Raw genomic sequence first — 21,249 nt, 5'->3', positions numbered from 1 at the left:
CCCTTTCTACAGTCAAACTCCATAACCTAGAAACAACAGTCAGGAGTTTGATTTTTCAGTTACACCTAAGTTTGCATGTTGTTGTGTAGTCCATTTCCAATACATGTTTTAAACTTCGTAAGACTAGGATTTTCAGGACTTCAGCTGATCTTTCTGCCAGCCCAAAACTAGGCAGGGCAGCTCAAGAGTACTTACTTCTGTTTTTCTCTATCTGGTAGGCCATATGGCATGGAATGGCGAGCTGCTTATGAAAATCCTGTGAGCTGGACATGTTATATTACCAATTTATGAGACTGGTATAAACAGGTATCAACTTGCCATCATTTAAGCCACTACTTTGTACTCATGAAAAAAACTGAAAGAGGTTTGCAGCATTGGATTCTTGAATTGATTTTTTTGCATCTCATTTTTTTAACGTTTTCCATGTCTAAGCAAAAAGAATACAGTGAGCATAAAGTCTACTTTGGAATCAGGAAGAAATCTGTCACCGTGCCCCCACCTCCATGGCACGGAACTTGGAAGAGAGATGAACATCTGTAGGTGTCAGGCACCTTTGCCCCTTCAGCATCCTGGCCCTGGGCGAGGATTCTGAAGCCACACCAGCAGCCACTGAAAACACACATGCTGTTGGCGACTCTCTCCCCAGACTAAAGTCGCACAATCATTGTGAAGGCCTCAGGGGCGAGTTGAAGGGAGGAGGAACAGACTTCCTCTATAAAGTCCTGTCTACACTGATGGCAGTGAGCATTGATTGACTGAAAAAGCACAGCACCAAGCTCAAAATTTGCGCCCTGCCCCCACCCCCACCGTGTGTTGGTAACACTCTTATCTGCCCAATGATTGCTTTTACTTCCAAACAAAATTTTTTTTTGGCACTGCATGCCCGGCTTGCAGGATCTCAGTTCCCCGACCAGGGATTGAACCCAGGTCACGACAGTGAAAGCCCAGAATCCTAACCACTTGGCCACTAGGGAACTCCCTGAACAAAATTCTTATAAAATTTTTGGCACAAATGTAGTATCTTGGCAGCTTTGAAAAGTGGAGGAAGAATATTTTCCTTGACCTTTATGCACAAGCAGCTGCCTACAGGCATTTGGCCCCAGGTGGCTATCAAGGTGAGCATGTCCCCCTGTGCATCCAGTTTCTCCCAACAGAGAGTGTAGATGGTAGAGACAGGCTTCTCTTTGCCCTCTTGGTGAAATGATAATTCATGGGAAGGTAGCACCCTTTAGGTATATGCTGTTGTCATTAGACATTACTCATTCCGTGGTGATAGCAGTACTTAGCAAAAGAAGGAAGGAAAGCTCAGTGGATTCCACATTCATTCATTGAGGGTCCACTCTGGGCAAATCTACGTGCCAGGCTCTAAGTTGGGGTGGGGGGGCAGATTTAACGCCACGTGAGACAGTGCTTACATATGAGGCCTGCTAGGGATATAGGAGAAATACCCAGACAACCACAGGACAAAGTGATATGTGATGACATCATTTTGTGACATAAACTGCAGGTTGTAGGAGAAGGGATATTGCTTTGGGTGGATTGACAGGTGTGGAGGAATCACCCTCTGAGAGCTGTCTTCAGGAATGGGTGAGGTTTTCCAAGGTAGAGATAGGGAGGAGGCCCTTCCAGGTAAAACAGCCTGGCCCAAGACCTGAAGAGGAATCCCCTTCTAGACACACAGCCAAGAGGACCACACTGCAGCCTTGTTTGTCATAGCAAATACAGGAAACAACCTGCATGTCCATCCATAGGAGGAGGGACAAATAAATTGAGGTATTTGGAAAACATTCAGCAGGGAAAAATGAATCAGTTAGAGAATCATGTAGCAATTAATATGGAAAAAACAAAACGTTAAATGAAAGAAAGGCTGCAGAAGGTTAGGTGCAAATTTTATATAAATGTTAAAAATATCCAAAACAATATATATAGTTTTATGAACTTTTCATTTTATGATTTTTTTATTATATCGTTACATGTAGTTATATAATTTTGTAATCTCATGTTTTCATATGAAAACATTAGTGGGAATGAAAAACCAAATTCAATGTATAGTGGCTGCTGCTAGGGAGGGAGGGAAGGAATGAGTGATTACAGGAGGCTGTGTCTCAGTTACCTGCTTTATAGACATAGATGACACATACGTACATGCGTACACAGTCATATGTATATAAACAAACACATATATACATATATTTATATACATGCATATATTTTTTAAAATTGAAGTACATTTGATTTACAATGTTGTGTTAATTTCTGGTGTACAGCAAAGTGATTCAGATATATATATATCTATTCTTTTTCGTATTCTTTTCCATTATGGTTTATTATAGGATATTGAATATAGTTCCCTGTGCTATACGGTAAGATCTTGTTGTTTATCTATTTTATATATATAGTAGTTCATATCTGCTAATCCCAAACTCCTAATTTATCCCTCCCCCACCCCTTTTTCCCTTTGATAACCATACATTTGTTTCTGTGTCTGGGAGTCTGTTTCTGTTTTGTGAATAAGTTCATTTGTATCATATTTTAGATTCCACATATAATATCATATGGTATATATTTGTCTTTCTGGCTTACTTCACTTAGTATGATAATCTCTAGGTCCATCCCTGTTGCTGCAAATGGCATTATTTCATTCTTTTTTATGGCTGAGTAGCATTCCATTGTATATATACTTCATCTTCTTCATCTATTCATCTGTTGATGGGCATTTAGGTTGTTTGCATGTCTTGGCTGTTGCAAATAGTGCTGCTACGAGCACTGGGGTACACTATCTTTTCGAATTAGAGTTTTCTCTGCATCATGCGTATATATTTTAAAGTCTGAAGTAAATATGACAAGATTTGACAGGCAATCGTTTGTCGTATCATCCTTTACACTTTTCTGTATACTTGAAGTATTTTGTAATTTCAAAATGAAAGAGAAAGTCACAGGACACGTTTAGAAATAGCAAATGGTATAAAGATCAGTGGTTTTCAAACTTTAACATGACCCTTAGTAAGAGATCTATTTTCTATTAGGAATCAGGAGTTTCATGACAGTACTTATCCTTAGTGTGTGAGGTGCACCCTGACATGTTCTGTTCTCTTCACTCTGTTTCATTCTGCATGAAATCAATAGCGGATAATGTTGAAGATGCGGGTCAGGGCAGGGAAGACTTTGACTGGAAGCCTCAGATACTTGAGCTTTACTTGGCAGAGAGGAGAGGGCTGCTGGCGGCTTTGGGGCATTATCCCCATTAGAGCTGCACTTCAGCCAAGTCAAATGAGATGGAACTGCGGCCAGAGATTGGAGGATGCAAGGTCCTTTAGGAGGTTATCACCGTGGTCTAGCTGGGGCAGTGTACCAGCCTACAGAGGAGTGAGAGAAGGAATATACTGCAATTTTTAGAAAAGGGGGTGGGGGTGGGGGGGTTTAATGACTGGAATGTGAGGGAAAGAGGAAAAGGAGAAATTTCACTTTGATTTCAAGGCTTGGTAACTAGGAGATTGGTCACACTGGTAACAGAACTAGGCACAGCCAAGGTTTGCTTTTTATTTATTTATTTTGGCCACGCTGGCCGCCGCTCGGCATGTGGGATCTTAGTTCCCTGACCAGGGACGGAACCCATGACCCCTGCAGTGGAAGTGCAGCATATTAACCCCTGGACCACCAGAGAAGTCCCAGCAGAGGTTTGGTTTTAAACGCACAAAGCTAAAGGTGCTGATGGGATCTCCAGATGGATATAGTGAAGTTCTTGTTGAGGTTAAAAGGCATGAATTCAACATGGCCTCATAATATTTGATGCTTTTTTATAGCAGTACACAGTACTTGTGAGGGAAACAGAGAAATTAGATGTCATCAGGGTGGGGCTGGGTGGCAGGCGTGGAGTGCTCCAGGGTAGACGCGAAGTGGCTGGCATGTGGGGATGGCAGTGGGGCCAAGTGAGGCAGGTGAAGTAAGACAGAAGGGCTGGAGGTTATGAGGAGCCTGGAACGTGTAAGTTTGTGTGAGGAAAAAGTCCAGGTGGAAATCAGGAGTGTTGTGATCAGGAAGGAGGAATGCCGGGTCTGAGATCCTGGAGCTCTAGTAACCCTGAATGAGAAACCACCACCGCCTTGTAGAAGTTGCAGGCCGGGCGGACAGGTGGTTGTAATATGATGGAGATGAAGACGACGGTTCACAGCTGTTGGTCTGAACTGAATAATCAACTTTTCCAGGGAAACTCGTCTGTGGAATAACTAAGGATTTTTAACCAGATCAGCTACTGATATGAGTTTCTACTTCAAATTGTAGAAAAGGCCATAGTGGAGAGGGATTCTCTTAAGGAGAGCCTCCTGGAATGTCCTGGGAGGGTCCTCTGGACAACAAGCCAGATGTCCCAGAGGGAGCCAGGATTCCTAGTCTGCCCTCAGCTCACAGGCAGACGGGCACCCACATCTTATCCAACTTTTTCTATTCCATTCGTGTTTGCTGGGCTTTCTTTTTCAAAGACCTAGGTGGCTGGGCTCTTGGGACACAAAAGTCCGAAGCAGTGCCCATACCTTAGGGCTGATTCCATTGAGAGCTGTGAATAGGTCACTCCAATTCTCTGTGCCTCGGGGTGGGGAGGGATAAATTAAGAGTTTGGGATTAACATATACACATTACTGTATAAAAAATAGATAACCAACAAGGACCTCCTGTATAGTACAGGGAACTATAATACCTTGTAATAATCTGTAATGGAAAAAAGTCTGAAAAAGAATATACATATGTATATGTATAACTGAATCACTTTGCTGTACACCTGAAACTAACGCAACATTGTAAATCAACTATACTTCAATAAAATTTTTTTTAAAATTATATGCATAAAAAAGATAACAGTGGAAACAAAAAATCTCTATGCTTCAGTTATTCTCACAATTAAGTAACACAAACTAAGATTGTTTTTTAATATCTTGAGTGACTTCCTTGTGCAACTCAATGAATTTCACAATTTAATGTAAAGAAGGCACATGTACAACCAATTACAGCATAAGGCTAAGGGGATATAACAGGACGTGATTAATTCTGCTTGGATCTGTTGCTAAACTTCACAGAGGAGGTTATATCTGAGCCTGGCTTTGAGAGAGAAGCAGGAATTGCCAGGCGTAGAGGGGTACTTGGCGATGCAAAGTGTGTGGCTTGTTCAGGGAACCAGGACAGTCTGTTCTGCTTTTTCTATGCAACAAGAATAAAAAACTAGGTCTCCGAACTCCTGCTCCAAAGTTCTTTTACTTCATTTTTCTTCTGCCTGGCCTCCCTTCCCTTCATCTTTGCCTAAGCATTCTTGGGCACAAAAGTACCAATGATAGGAGGAAATAGACCAAAAGCCATCTAGTGATTGGAAATCCGGTGAACAATTTAAATATTGTTAGGGATACCTCCCAAGTGGATGAGCTACACCCAGATAAACAATGTCCAAGTCAGATGTTGTTTCCTGTTGAAAAATTCCTTACATGTTCCTTATCTAAAAATCTCACCGGTTTTACCTTTAGAAGCAAAGAGGGCCAAAGGATAGTCTTCTTTCACTTTGTTTTTGGACAATCATCCATTGACGCATTCTGGGCCTCCTTTCCTCTGATGATTGCTGATGGGAGGAATAAAGGAAGGGTAAGTCCTTGTTTCTGTCTCAAGGAACTTGCAACCCAGTAACTGGGCTCTTTGCACACACAGCAGAGAAATAGCATGCAAGTCCAGACATTCTGCTAACCAAAACGTGTTGGTTAGGTAGGTAGGTAAGTGTTCCAGGAGGAAAGAAATCAAGATGGCCTGGAGAAAACTTCATGGTCAATGTGGAATTGAACTAAGACCTTGAGGATGTCTAAAGAGAAACTGAGAATGAAGTGACTTGCTTGACTCTTGGTAGCAAATAAAAAGCTGAGGTCTTGGGACCACCAGGAGAGTGTACGGCATTAGGTGCAAAAGGGTTAACGTTGAATTGCTAGGAAACACTGAAAAACTCCTTACACAGCGTGCAAATCTGGCCTTCCTTTGTTATCAGATCCTTCTGCTATGGAAAGTACATTTCCAGGATTGATTTCCTGCCAGTAGCAACCTGCAGCTCTCTTCGGGGTTCACCTGGCCTGGCCCGGGTCCCAGCAGGTTCGAGGACGGGTGATGAAGCTTCCTGCAGGCGAGAGGCTGCAGAGCTGAAGCCAGACCACGCCGAATGAAGCCAGTGGTTACACTCTTGTGGAAAGTCCTGGGAGGCTCCCTTTCCCCAGGCTTTAATTAACAGGCGGTTCAGACAGCAGAGTTTACCTTTACCCAAACAAGCAGTCTCTGAAGGAAAAGGAGCATCACGCCCAGCCAACCTGGCCGTTGACCTTAGACTGCTCAAGGCGTTCTAAACTGTTCCCAGCTCTTCCAAATTCTCCTGCTGCAATTAAACGTAGATGCTACTCAGTGCATGTGGAAGGTGCTTTCTGGATCTGTACTGATGCATTTTGAAAATAGTATCTGCTCAAGTGAGGAGATGAACTGAGATGTGGGAAGGATGGGAAGTAACAATAAAGAAAATACAAGGAATCCCAGCTGAGAGTTCCAGCTGGAGAAAGAGAAAAATCCCTAGAACAGAGCAGCAAATTAAGGCTGTCTTTTCTTTCTCCTGTTCATATTAGGGGGAGCCACAGAGGAAAAGATTCAGAGGTGGAGGGGGTCACTGAGCCCAGTGACATGTGTTCCTGGCACACTGGCACACAGGTGTACCTTGCCTTTTTTTGTAGGCAGGGCTCAGCCATGCCAGGTGCTCGTGAGGTCAGGGATTGACCCCCTTATTAACTCCACTTGGGTTTGTGTGCTACAGGAAAATTCTTTTGACAATATTGTATATACTGGCTTTCCCAAGCTAAGAGAACATGATTGCTGCCTTACCAGCAGATGTTACACATTTTTTTTCACCTTTAACCCCCCATCCCCCATGACTATGAGCTTACATCATGGCAAGTATAGCTAGGTTACTCCTGCGGACAAAAAATGTTGCCTGCCATTCCAGTAAACAGTGAATCTTGTCCACTGTCAAGCCCTCATCCACTGCAGCTGCCCCTACGGTGAGCCCTGAGGAGAATTCAGGGTGGAGAAAAACAGGATACTGACCTTAGATAGTTAAGATGCATATCAAAGGTATAATTTCAGTAAGCCCAGACTTGCATCTTCCCATACACGGAAAAGCACTAAAATCATTAACTTGGGATGTCTGTGTTTTGTGATTAGCAGTGATCTTTTTTCTTTTTTAGAGTTTAATAAAACAAGATTTATTTACTCCCAGCACTTACAGGAGACAGTGGTTGCTAGATGGAAGGAATCTTCTTCACAAGCCACACAGGGCAAGGTTGATGGGGATCCCACCATGACGTTTGTACACCAAACAGTGATCTTTCGATGTTCCTTGTTTTTTGTTTGTTTGTTTGTTTTTCCCCAACAAAAGCTATATACCCTGGCTCCTCCCTTACCTCTTTGGAGCGGATCCTCAGAGTATCTGAGAGGCTGTCTCCCAGGCTAGAGTCCTCAGTAAGGTCCCCGAATTAAACAGAATTCACAACTTTTGGGTTGTGTGCTTTTCTTCAGCTGACACTCTGGAGAATAAATTTACTAGCATGATAAGCTAAGTAGTTGAGCTCAAAACCCACAGAATAAGACAAATAAGTATTTCTTTATAATGCAGGGTGTTTTGAGGGGGGGAAGATGTCTTAATATCCATTGCATTAATTAATCATGTTTCACCAGTTTTCACATATTTATGTCAAATATTCCTATTTATAGAATAGCAATAACTTCATTTTTCCAGTTACAAAAGTAGTAAATATCCATTGGCAAAGGTGCTATAACGATAGTATCAACTCCAGAAGAAAAGTGAAATTCCCCTGCTATCCCACCACTTAGCAATATCTGTATTAACGTTTCGATTATATGCAGTTCCATACCTTTTCTGTGCCATTGGTATATCTTTACAAAAATGGGATGCATACTTTTATTTTGCTTCTTCCTTGTAATAATGTCTTTCATTCATGTATTTATTCAACAAATCTTTGTTGAGCATCTACTATATATGCTGGTCAGTCACTGTTCTAAGCGCCGGGGAGACTACAGGGAGAAACGATGGAGCACACGTTTATGTCACATGCATCTCTCTGTAGCAATAAGTGTAACATATCTACATAATTATTTTAATGAGTGCATCGTGTTCTATTGTGTAGATTTATCATCATTAAGTCAGATCTCCCATTTTTGAATGTCGAAATGCTATTTTTTTTTTTTAGATTTTCTTAAATATGGAGTGAATATGCGTTAACGGTTGTTGAATCTGAATCCGTGTTAAAACTGTCTCTACTAATGATAGGATTCTGCTGGTACTGCCGCTTTTTGAAATATGACTTTATAAACAGTGGTATGATACTTGGCAGATGTGGCTGCAAAGATGAGTGTGGGCCCAGCAGCCTCTCACTTTATGGATGACTGCAGAGGTCCGGGGGTTGCGTGAGGCTGTTGCAAGTCCACCTCTGTCTCTGATCAGCCCAAAGGCTGCTCACAGCAGGGTTCCAGGCCTTATAAATGGGCGCCAAGCTGGCCCTTTGGCTGCTGTTCCTTCTCGGCCATTTATGGTTCTGCAGCGTTGTGGGAGGCTGGGCTTCTGTGGACTCCGGAGGCATTTCTTCAGCCCTCTTTGATGGAAATTGCTCTTTTGTTCTCTGTCCAACAACCAGCAGGCCACCTTCCTGCCATCTGTGTGAGGCCCCCTCCCCTACAGTGACACGAGGTGATGTCACAGGATCTGTTTGTTGGTGACTTCAGTACACTGCTGGATCTTCAGCACAGAGCAAAACAGTCCGGATGCATTACAGACTCTCGGAGCATTAGAACTTGTAGAGGTTATACCCCCTTTTTTATGGACAAAGACACAAGCATAGAGAAGTTGAGTGATTTGCCTAAAATAGTCAGTGGTAGAGCTGGAACTACTAATTCCTCATCCAGGGCTTCTCCCAGGAATCAGCTATTCTAAGTTTGTGGTCAGTTCCCATAGGGCCCTGGTAATAGATCGGGGAACATCATCGCTCTAGAGTCCTCTATCTGGCCTCCAGATAAAGTATCATCAGTACCAAACTGTCTGTTTCACAAACATTGAGCTTTTAATTGTTTTAGATGGCATACTCTAGGTGTAAAACTATTAGCATTATTAATAGTTTTAAAGGAGTACTTCAGATAAAACTTTAAGATTGGACCCTTAAATAGTCCAAAGCATGATGTAACATTTTATAACACTTTCTTATAAACATTAACTGAATTCATGGTGCAGATATTGTACTCAAGAAATAGAACTTTTAATTCCAATCCCGTTATGGTCTAAATCTAATTAAAGCTCTTAATAAAGCAGTCGGGGGGAGGTATTTTGAAGAATCCCAGAAATGTAACCAAAAATATTAAATTCCTTTTCAGTTTTCAAAGATTGTGGACTTGGGGCTTCCCTGGTAGCACAGTGGTTAAGAACCCACCTGCCACTGCAGGGGACACTGGTTCAATCCCTGGGCCGGGAAAATCCCACATGCCGCAGAGCAACTATGCCTGTGTGCCACAACGACTGAGCCTGTGCTCTGGAGCCTGAGAGCCACAACTATTGAGCCCACGTGCCACAACTACTGAAGCCCGTGCCCCTAGAGCCCATGCTCTGCAACAAGAGAAGCTACCGCACTGAGAAGCCTGCGCACCGCAATGAAGAGTAGCCCCCACTCGCAACAACTAGCAGAACCCCTTGCACAGCAACAAAGACCCAACACAGCCAATAAATAAGGAAATAAATAAATAAGTTTATTTTTAAAAAAAGATTGCGGACTTCCCTGGTGGTCCAGTGGTTAAGAATCCGCCTTCCAATGCAGGGGACTCAGAGTCAACCCCTGGTCTGGGAACTAAGATCCCAAATACCGCAAGGCAACTAAGCCCTGAGCCCGCACCACAATTAAGACCCGATCAACCAAATTAATTAATTAATTAACTTTAAAAAAAAGATTTCATTAAAATCAATTATAAAGTAGAAAATATATATATATATATTACTAAATTCTAATCCCATGTGTTCTTTAGTTCAGATATTGCTGGTACTTTAATGTGCATGCTTTGTCTTTTCAAAGCACCATTCAGCTGCTGCCCATTTTATCATTGTGGACTGTCTTTTTTTTCCTGAGAGATACAGAGACAGGAAATCATCTCCTACCCACCCTTATTTATGAGGAAAATGACCCCAAGTAGTTGAATGTCTTGGGCATGGCCACATAGCTCATTGTATAGAGCAAACAGCCAGACTTCCTGACTCGCAAACCACTATTTCTTTTTTCTCTCTCAACCCTGTGGAACAGAAGGAAATGGGTGCCGTACATCTGGGCCTAAAGAACTATTCAGTAAATCATGATTAGGTGTATGATTATTTTATATGCAGCAAACCATTTTGGACATGGGAACTTGCACACCCCATGGTCCCTGCCCTTAACAGAGCTTGGGCTGCAGGTGGGAAGTGAGTGCATCACCAAGGATCAGGGCTCCGGGAGAGAAGTGTGATGGGCAGGCAAGGCCAGGCTAGGTGGCAGCTGGGAGCCCTCCTCTGGCCCTGGGGTCAGGAAAGCCCACAGGCAGTGCTGGCTCCTGGGCAGAGTGTTGATGAGCTGGGGTTGCTACGGCCACCCTTGTGTGCAGAAGCATATGTGGGAGATAGTGTTGCACCTTTGAAAAACTACCAGTGTTATGATCCAGGCCATCAAAGTGGCCTTGGGTATGAGTTCTGGGAAAGGAGGCTAGAATAAGAACAGGGAAGGAGGTCTACAGAAGGGCCTATTTGCACATTCAAATTTGAGTATTGTAAAAAATGGTGAGCTCTTGGGGGATTTTGAGGAGGGGAGTAGTGATCAGTCTCCACTTTTGTGGTTGTTGTTGTTGTTGTTGGCTGTGTCGGGTCCTAGTTGCGGCACACGGGATCTTCGTTGAGGCACGCGGGATCTTTCATTACAGCATGCGGGCTTCTCTCTAGTTGTGGCATGTGGGTTTTCTCTTCTCTAGTTGTGGCACGCGGGTTTTCTCTTCTCTAGTTGTGGCACGCAGGCTCCAGGGCACATGGACTCCGTAGTTGTGGCATGTGGGTCCCAGAGCACGTGGGCTCTATAGTTTGGGGCATGCGGACTCTCTAGTTGAGGCGCACGAGCTCAGTAGTTGCGGCAGTCAGGCTTAGTTGTCCCGCAGCATGTGGGTGGGATCTTAGTTCCCCACCAAGGGATCAAATCCACGTCCCCTGCGTTGGAAGGCAGATTCTTTACCACTGGACCATCAGAGAAGTCCCAGTCTCCGCTTTTAAACTATCACCCTGAAGTGGTTTGGAGACTAGACGGAGGCTTTGGGGATGTGAGGCGGGGGAACCATCCCTTGAGGAAGAGCGGTCAGTTATGAGACTGCTGTTTTCCTCATCAACACAAGTTCATCTTGAAGGCCCGAATCAAAGGAGGGCAGTAGAAATGGAAAGGACAAGCGGATTCCAGAAACACTGAGATAAAATCAACAGGCCTCCATGACTGATTAGATATAGGGACTGGTCAAGTCCGGGCTGAAGGAGGAGGCTGTAGAGGTGGAATTTGAAGTGCCCATGGGATATTCAGCTGGATAAAACCGGAGTCACTGGATATTTGAATCCAAACTCAGGAAAGATCTGGCTGGAGGTATGTACCTGGGGATCATCTGATAGAGGTGCTGGCTGAAGCCAAGGGCGTGGGAGAAGTGCCTGTGTGAGAGGTACCAGATACAGAAAACGGGGCAGGTGGTGGAACCCTGGGGACAGATGCCACAGTTGACAGGGTGATGGGAGAAGAAAGCAGAGGCAGGACCACAGAGGGCAGTGTCACTTAAGCCAGGAGAGGAGGCACTGGTCCACAGCATGAGTCCCCGGAGCTCAGGTGACATAAGGGTTGAACAAGCGAAACCTCCAGGGATGAGAAACCTCCCATCTTCCTCCTACAACATCAAACCTAAACTCATTTCGCTAATGCCACACCGCCCACTCCACTGGCTTCCTCCTGTGTGTAAGGAATAGAGCCCTTTAGCTCCCCGGGGCTCCGGTGAGCACCACTCCCCCAGATCATAGCTTCTCAGCCACCAGCAACAGGACAAGTGGAAACGCCATCCTTTGTCCCAGGCCCAGCTCTGCAGTGATCCCAGGGCCACTGCACCCGACCCGTTCCCACCTCCCCTGTCCCCTCCCTTACCCCTGTGCTCTGTCACCAGCTGCCACCAAGGTCAGTTGGAGGTGTCTCTGTGCAGAACTTAACCCCCAGGCTCTCAGATCCCCCTGCTGGCTGATAGCGGAAGCGCTGCTTAGCATTTCTTTCTTTTCTCTTTTTTTTTTTCTTGTTTTTAAGTGAATTAAGGTATTCTGATGACATTTTCTTTCTCTCTCCCGCTTCCACTCTTTCTGTCTTTCTGACTGACTATAATTCTTAGTAAGTTTCTCTTGGTGTCTTTAATTCCTATATGGGCACAGTTCATGGATGGTCCTGGTAGGGGACCCCTAGTGGGCGCTGGCTAAACAGATGTCTCAGGACTGGGTTACAGGGGCTGCTGTAGAAGGAGGTACCGGGTATCCTCTCACACCAACAATGTCATAATAATGGCAACATAGTATGCTTTGCAGACTTGGGACCAAACCCTGTGTTAAACACTTTATAGGCGTTACGTCATATAGTCCTTGTGTCATTAGCTCTGCTTCCCAGATGACAAAGCCCAGGCTGGAGTTCCAGGCATGTCGACAGGACTGCGGGTTGGAGCTTAGGTCTCTGGAGCAAGTGTTGTCCTTCCAGCCATAGAAATGCCACCTACTAGGGTGCCCAGGCTTTGCAGGCTGTATCTTGGCATCAATTCTTGGACTGTGCTCTCTGCCTGGACATCTTCGACCCCCGTCTACCCCACCCCAACCTACTTCCCCATCGTTTTTTGGGAATTCTGACTTTTCCTTAAGACTTAGGTCAGGGGTCCCTCGGAGAAGCCTGCCACCCCTCCCTCCTACCTTCTGTTTTGGTTGTTTGCAGTGACCTCGAGAACCAGCAGTCTGTGGGTAACAAGTATATCTCTCTTATGTGAACTGTTTGAATATGTGTTCTCTGTTTTATTCATGTATCACTTATAGATGGCTCCTGTATTGTCCTTAAATAAATATATTTTATCAATGTTAAAACACACACACACACACACACACACAAGAAACAGTGAACAGTGCTTGCGTCCTATGCGGGACTCATCCCACATTTTCGTCATGATTTCCCTGTTTGTCTGTCTCCCCCATAGATTCTGATCTCCTCCAAGGCAGGGAGCATATCTTATTGGTCTCTGTACCCCCAGCACAGAGCTCACCTCCCAGTAATAAAATAGCAGCAGGATTTGGCACTCACTGAGCACTCAGCTGGGCCAGGCAGAGTGCTCAGCACTTTATTGTTTAGATTCTTGCATTTAGCCATCATAACAACCCATCCCATACATACAATGATCACCCCATTTTACAGATGAAGAGACTGAAGTTTGGCGAGGTCTATGACTGGCCCAAGGTCACCTAGAGAGTGGCTACCCAAGCACTTGGCTCCAGGTATCCCTGGACTTTTTTCACATTTTATCAATTTTCATTAATGGCCCTACATTTTTGGCCTAATGAGGTATTTTTTCTCTTTCAATATTGATTAAGAAGTGTGCGTAGGAACCGGTTTGCAAGGCAGAAATAGAGACACAGATGTAGAGAACAAATATATGGACACCACGTGGGGAAAGCAAGGGGGGTTGGGGGGGAATAAATTGGGAGATTGGGATTGCCATATATACATTACTAATAAGAAAAAATATCAAATTGTACACTTTAAATATATGCAGTTTATTGTATGTAAATTGTATCTCAATACAAGTTCCTAAAGAAAAAAAAGAAGTGTGTGTAGCAAGGTTACATTTTCTTTGCTAAATTGTACAGTGCCCTGGGAAACACTGGCTGTATCCTCAGCTGAAGGGATCTAAAGGAAAAGGGCCATTAGAATCAATCAGGTTTTGAACTTTTCTGAAAAAAAGAGTTTGGGGAATGGGAAGTGCAGAAGGTAGCTGTAGATATACTAAAAATCCATGGCTTTACTCAGTAACTTCACATGAAATTTTGCAGCTATTTTATGAAATAATCACTGTGCTCACCTGACTCATCTGTCATCTAAAAATTCCAAGTTCAAGTTAAACATTTTTGAGGCCTGAAATTTATTGCATACAGATTTGGGTTCTCAGGGGAGGCAAGTCCAAAACTACTTGCTTTCCAGAGCATAATAAAAAAAAGAAACACTCACACAATCTTTGCAATTAGATTTCATGTTAAATTTAGTCCACGTGTTAATTTTGTTCAACTCTTAAGATTTCTCAGAATATACCTTGGTCTTTACCAACCTGACTGATGACTCATTTAACCTCAAGGTTCAAGTTACTATTGCCTCTCTCAGATTTTCAAGTTCCCAGTGAAATTAGTGGATAATTTAAGATTAAGTGCTCAAGAAATGTAGGCTCTCATTAGTAATATTAACATTGATAATTTTTATATTTCGATATAATACTTCACACTATTAGAGCCTGTCTGATGGTTACATTTTAATATCATCTAGCAAACTCCTTACTATAAAGGTACCCTTACTTACCTTCTAAATGTTATTAAAACAAGGTGGCTGACATTCCCATTTTACAAGATATGACTTTGCCTCACTCTGTAGTGCGTAGTAGAGAGAATCAGAATGTCAGAGCAGTAAGGGATCTTGGTCCAACTCTATTATTCTACATATGGAAAAAAAAAAGGGAGGCGGAGCTCAAAGAAGTTGTGTGCAGTCCCTGCCTCCCCAGCTGCACTAGAAAACCCACAATTCCCTCGCTGTCTTTGCTCAGCACCGCCTCACTTCATCTTTGCCCATTTTACTCTGTTTCCCGTAGGTTGCATCCCCGTGCAGCCATGACGACCGCTATCCTGGAGCGTCTCAGCACCCTGTCTGTGAGCGGACAGCATCTGCGCCGCCTGCCCAAGATCCTGGAGGATGGGCTGCCCAAGATGCCCGGCACCGTCCCCGAGACCGACGTGCCCCAGCTCTTCCGGGAGCCCTACATCCACGCCGGGTACCGCCCCACCGGCCACGAGTGGCGTTACTACTTCTTCAGCCTCTTTCAGAAACACAACGAGGTGGTCAACGTCTGGACTCACTTGCTGGCGGCTCTGGCCGTCCTCTTGCGGTTCTGGGCCTTTGTGGAGGCCGAGGGCCTGCCTTGGACCTCTGCCTACACCCTGCCCCTGCTCCTGTACGTCCTGTCCTCCATCACGTACCTCACCTTCAGCCTCCTGGCCCACCTGCTGCAGTCCAAGTCTGAGCTCTCCCACTATACCTTCTACTTTGTGGACTACGTGGGTGTGAGCGTTTACCAGTATGGCAGTGCCTTGGTCCACTTCTTCTACACCTCCGACCAGGCCTGGTACGAGCACTTCTGGCTTTTCTTCCTGCCCGCAGCTGCCTTCTGTGGCTGGTTATCTTGCACCGGCTGCTGCTATGCCAAGTACCGTTACCACAGGCCTTACCCAGTCATGAGGAAGATCTGTCAGGTGGTGCCAGCAGGGCTGGCCTTCATCCTGGACATCAGCCCCGTGGCACATCGCGTGGTTCTGTGCCACCTGTCTGGCTGCCAGGAGCAGGCGGTCTGGTACCACACCCTCCAGATCGTCTTCTTCCTGGTCAGTGCCTACTTCTTCTCCTGCCCAGTTCCGGAGAAGTACTTCCCGGGTTCCTGTGACATCGTGGGGCACGGGCATCAGATCTTCCACGCCTTTCTGTCTGTCTGCACACTCTCCCAGCTGGAGGCCATCCTCCTAGACTACAAGGGGCGACAGGACATCTTCCTGCAGCGCCACAGCCCCCTGTCCATCTACATGGCCTGCCTCTCCTTCTTCGTCTTGGTTGCCTGCAGCGCAGCCACTGCGGCCTTCTTGAGGGAGAAAATCAAGGCTAGACTGACCAAGAAAGATTCCTGAGGCTGGCCGGGGGAGGGGCGCGGTCTGGAGGCAGCCCGTTGTGATTCGGGGAAAACTTGAGTCAACAGTAGGAGTCGACTTTTTGTTTTTAAGAGCAGGCTTTTAAATGAGTACATATTCCCAAGGGTGGCTGTGGCAATAGCACTGGGAAGCCAGAGGTCCAAGAGTTTTGTTGTTATGGTTGTGAATGAAAGGAGTATTCCTTTATCCTCTGGGCCGTAGCCCTACGAGACACAGGAAGGGAAGGGACTTTGGCTAAGGTTCATCAGACACTGCATTAAGAACCATCTTCATGCCTGAAAATCTAGTAGAATTCTGACTGCGGCCTCCAGGGGCAAGCCCTGGACTGAAGGGATAATCCAATTGGACTGGAAAAGTTAGGAGGTGGCTGGACCACACTGTATTGAAATGGGCATTCTTCTGCGATGCTGCTCTTTGGTGATTGGGTACATTGACCCAAAGACCCAATTTTATTTGGATTTCAGATTGTCAGGGGTGGAGAAGTCAGAATCTTCAAGAAGATTCCGTAAAACCCCTAGGCATCATAAATTACTCGGTTCGTCTGACTTCTGGTCCCTTCTCCAGCACTCTAGCACTGACCCTTTCTTTTCTCAGGACAATGTCTGCCTGGCTGTTTTCTCCCAAGTGCTGTTCACTCCCATCTGAACCTTGTGTGGTGACAGAGAGGACAATGAAGCAGTCATACTTCCAAGAAATGCTTGGATCCATGTGGACATTTAGGAAACTTACTCTCATATAATACTAATGGAAACGGTACTAGAAAATACAGTGCCAAGAGCCACCAGGAGACCCAGCCAGCAAGCACGGATGCTGTTTGGTGTCATGGGACCCTTCTGTTTTATACCTGTGCATTGCAGGATTACTTGAGATCTATTAGGGCCGCCTTACATGCCAGAAGATCTGGAGCTCTCTCCAGAGAATCTTCTCCAGATTTTGACCAGCATGTTCAAAAAGCCCCTGGTAGAGTGAATTGGATCTAAGGGTCCCACTAGAGATCTGATTATTTCAAGAGGAACTCAAGGTCCAGCCTCTTAAATAGATGCTGCCCCATGAAGGACCCGCGTAACTCCCCTAGTTCAGGGTCCTCGGGGAGGCAGTTGTACCTCAGCTTAGAGCAGCTTACATTAATCAAGCCCCAGGACAGGCGTGTGTGTGCACTCATGGTAGGTTGGTCCCCAAAGGCTCTTTTGGGTGAGGATGATGAACTGGGCACCCAGGAGGCAGAATGTTCTGTTTAGGACATCGCTCCCCAGCAGCTTCTAGGGGATGGGGGGGGGGACTTGCAGTTGATGTGTTCTGGCCACGCAGCCCCCCTGAGGACTGCCTTCTGCACTGATCCAGTGAAGGGGGCTGCATTGGCACCCTCCCCAGAGGCTGCATTTCCCATCAGTATAAGGTCTCTGTTTACTAAAAAGGGAGGTGGTTTTTCACTCCAGTTTGATGAACCTCCTCTCTGCCTAGGCTACTTTGTTGTCTTCACATCTTTTGTTTTCTTCCTTTCTCTTGAGAAATGTGTGGGGTTTGTGCTGTATAAATGGAAATTGTATGAACACGTCGCTTAATACCCGGCCACGTGGAATTTTCAATTTTGGGTCATTGGAATAAGAAAAAAATAATTCATTGCCTTCCAACCCATGGATGAAAAAAACTTCAGAATACCGGAACCACGTATTCATCAGAAGACTCTTTCAAGCTGTATTGGGGGAAGGCAGGGGAATTCAACGGACGCTTTCCTATAATCTTTATATCAAGAAAGCATATGTCAGGACTTCCCTGGCAGTCCAGTGGTTAAGACTCCTCTCACTCTTCCATTGCAGGGGGGCATGGGTTCAATCCCTAGTCGGGGGAACTAAGATCCTGCACGCCGCAGGGTGGCCAAAAAAAAAAAACAAGCATATGTCTTGTCGGTTATGTTATTTTCCTAGATGGATTTCTCATGGGACTCCTCAAATACCTGAACTTCTGTGCTACCCAAGTGTCTTACACGAGCTTATGGCTTCCAGGCCACATTCACCACCAGTAAAGTTAACAACACTCAACGGGGTTGAACTGATAAGAGAATGGAAAGTTGTGTCAACACAGTGCAAGTAGAGGGTCAGTTTAAAATGGAGACGAGAAAGTGTCTGAAATGTTCATAATTGTGGGTTCAGAGACTATCTTCTTTTAAAAGTTGGAAAGAAGGTGTACATCAAGCTCTTGCATGTAACCATGATGGCCGTGGTGGGCAGAGATCTTTAGGCCAAGTGCAGGTATTTCTTAAGGGAGAAAACACGAGGTAGAGCTGTGATCCTCTAACACCCTCCGCAGACCAATGCCAGCTTGTACACTGAACGGTCTGTGACAAGATAAGTACAGAGAGACACTAAACTTTTAGATATGAACATAAAATTCATAACATTTTCATTTTAATTTACCCAAGTATTGGTTCCTCTAGTGACCAGAAATTAAAAAAAATTTTTTTTCACCAGAGATATTTAAGAAGCGTTGAGGTAGGAGGAATTCCAGTATCTCATGAGAAATAGAGACACAGGAAATGCAGGCGTTTTTAACTAAGACTCTTGAGGGGTTAGATACTCCTTTTAAAACATTTTCATTCAAATGATTGAATCAGTAAGGAAGAGACCTGGTTTGTTTAAAAGGAATAATGAAGTATTTGATAAAGAAGATGGTTCTTCTTACTCTACCAAAGCCAACAGTTGACATCTACTGGAAATTGTGCTATCATTTTTTTTTTTTACCTTAGGCTTTCAACCTATTAAAATGTAAATGCCTCTGGAAAAAAAAAACTAAACTACTAGTCATTTACATCTTTGGAATAAAGTGGATATTGTATGCGACCCCCTACTCAAGGTAGGGAGGGGGGATGGCAGGATGCAGTGAGTTGGGGACCTATTTACCGTGTGTTTCCCTCTTGCAAGCACTTCCTGACCTATATTTACTAGGGAGCTAATGTTAATACCCTTCAGATGTTAGGGTTTCATCTCCCACCTCGGCTGAAAGTACCTCACTCAGTAACACTATTCTCAGTCCTCTACTGGAAGTTTAAAATAGTAGGAGCTCAGGCCATGGAATGGATGTAGTTCTTTCCTGCCTCTGATGCCCACCTGTTCACCAGTTGTACCCTGATGCTTGAAAACATTAGGTTCTTCTGTTGCCGCACTGTAGTTTCAAATGGGTCCTCCAGATGGTGCTCGCGTCTCAGAGAAGGCACCGCCCATGTCCCCAAGGCCTCCACCTAATTGTGTTGGCCCTAGGGTTTTGCTTGATTGCTTGGCAAAGAAAAAATAGAACTATTTTCTGTTTATGTAAATCTACTTATACAAATGACCATTAAACAGATTTTGTAAATGCATTATTGTACTCTCAACCACTCCCTTGTGTCTTTGACAAGCAAGGCCCATCTTAAAGAAAGATTTTATCTACACAAACCCTGCCAGGAGGAGATCAGGACACTTCATAGCCACCTAGAATTAGGAAAGCATCAAAGCTTTAAAAAAGTCTCCATACCCAAACTCCTAAAATATACTTCCCCTCCCCCAAATCCCCACTTGTGAGTAGATCAAACTGCATCCCCCCCCAAGAAGCTATGGAGTTGATTTCTCTAAGGATTTCCATCTAGTTGAATAAATGTTTCTAATTCCATGGACAAACAGTGTTAAATATTCCAAACTTTTGAAATGATGGACTATATTTTTTGAAACCTAGAAATTATCAGCTATACTATTGTTATACCGTAACAGGTACTACGGTTGTGAAATGTGACACCTATCAACCAAAGGATTTTGTAGCCTTAGCTCTTAGATTTACATAGCTGTGGAAAAGGTGGTTCTACTATCACCATAACAGGAAGAAAACCACATTCTCTGGTTAGAGGCTCCACTGGTAGGATTATGGGTACCCCTCTTGCCAAAACACTTTTTATCACCAGCAGGGACCCTGGGCAGTTTGCAGATGCTTCTGTTGTCACTGCTAATAGTTTAGCCCCTCTTCACTTACTGATTTAGCAAGTATTTATGAGCATCTATTGATGGCAGACTCCATATTGGCTCTGAAGATACCACAGTGAGGGTAAAAGACCAGCACCCTCCACGCTAAAAGAGGACCAGCGTCTTCCCACCTTGGGCCACGATAGGGTCCCCTCTCCAGGACTTGGTTCCAATCACAGCCTGAGGGCCAGATGGCCTGCCAAACCCATAGGAGGGAAGCTGGGACCTGTTTTGGGCCAGACCCTTTTCAAAAGGATTGAGTTCTCTCCTTTCCCCTCCGGAGGCTGGAAACATTTCCCACTCCAACAAGGCTGTCACCTTAGAGTCACCTCAACCCTTTTGCTACTCCTGCTGCCTCTCCAGCCCCTCTTCCTGCCCTCTAGTTGATTTAATCCAGTGCTGAGAATCCTTGACACAGCCAGACAGAGAAAGAAGCCCTGTATTTCTGTAGGCAGTATAGACTTCCCATAAAACCCATCCTTTAGGGAAAGGGATGTAGGGTTCCAACCAGAGTACAGGTTCCTGATTTGGTAAGTTGGAAACAGCATGCTGTACTCTGGCTGTCTCCTTTGGGAAAAAAAAAAATCCACCTTATGCCTTATGAAATTTTATAGAAATAACAATATAGAAGGAAAATCATTGCATTAAAGGGAAAATTCATTTAGATATTCACTTTGGGAGCATATCTACCTAAGGTAAGGGCACTTCTTAATGACTCTCATAGGAAGTTATACACTGTAATTTAGACGCTAGGAGGCCTTGGCCAATTCAAAGGTTCCAGAATAACAGCTCAGGTTTTTACTATGCTTCCCCAAGCATTTCCACAACCATTTGCTTTCCTAAAGGGTCATGTGAGGTGAAACCAAAAAGAGCTCCATTAAATCAGAAGACACACTAAAAGTAGAATGATTGCTTCAAAGTCACACAACTAGGAATGTTTAAACTCAAAGTCCTTTTTTCTTCAGATAAATTCGGGCCCCAGGGACTTCCCTGGTGGCACAGTGGTTAAGAATCTGCCTGCCAATGAAGGGGACACGGGTTCAATCCCTGGTCCGGGAAGATCCCACATGCTGCGGAGCAGCTAAGCCTGTGCACCACAGCTACTGAGCCTGTGCCCTAGAGCCCATGAGCCACAACTACTGAAGTCCACACACCTAGAGCCTGTTCTCCGCAACAAGAGAAGCC

The 21,249-nt window shown here is 44.7% G+C and overlaps 1 protein-coding gene across 2 annotated transcripts in view; it reads left to right on the top strand.

Moving 5' to 3' along the window:
- PAQR8 (progestin and adipoQ receptor family member 8) overlaps positions 1 to 19,430 on the top strand; it is a 36,771-nt gene extending 17,341 nt beyond the window's left edge. For both annotated transcript variants that reach the window (XM_057698058.1, XM_057698057.1), the window contains exon 2: positions 14,974 to 19,430. In XM_057698058.1, the coding sequence (XP_057554041.1) occupies positions 14,993 to 16,057 (1,065 nt within the window). In that variant the 5' untranslated portion in view covers positions 14,974 to 14,992 and the 3' untranslated portion in view covers positions 16,058 to 19,430. The remainder of the gene's footprint in view (positions 1 to 14,973) is intronic.
- The last annotated feature ends 1,819 nt before the right edge of the window (positions 19,431 to 21,249 follow it).

The sequence above is a fragment of the Hippopotamus amphibius genome, chromosome 11 (assembly GCF_030028045.1).
Source record: "Hippopotamus amphibius kiboko isolate mHipAmp2 chromosome 11, mHipAmp2.hap2, whole genome shotgun sequence".
Classification (NCBI taxonomy): Eukaryota; Metazoa; Chordata; class Mammalia; order Artiodactyla; family Hippopotamidae; genus Hippopotamus; species Hippopotamus amphibius.
Note: the sequence above shows the minus strand (reverse complement) of the source record. Positions and strands in the feature narration are given on the sequence as shown.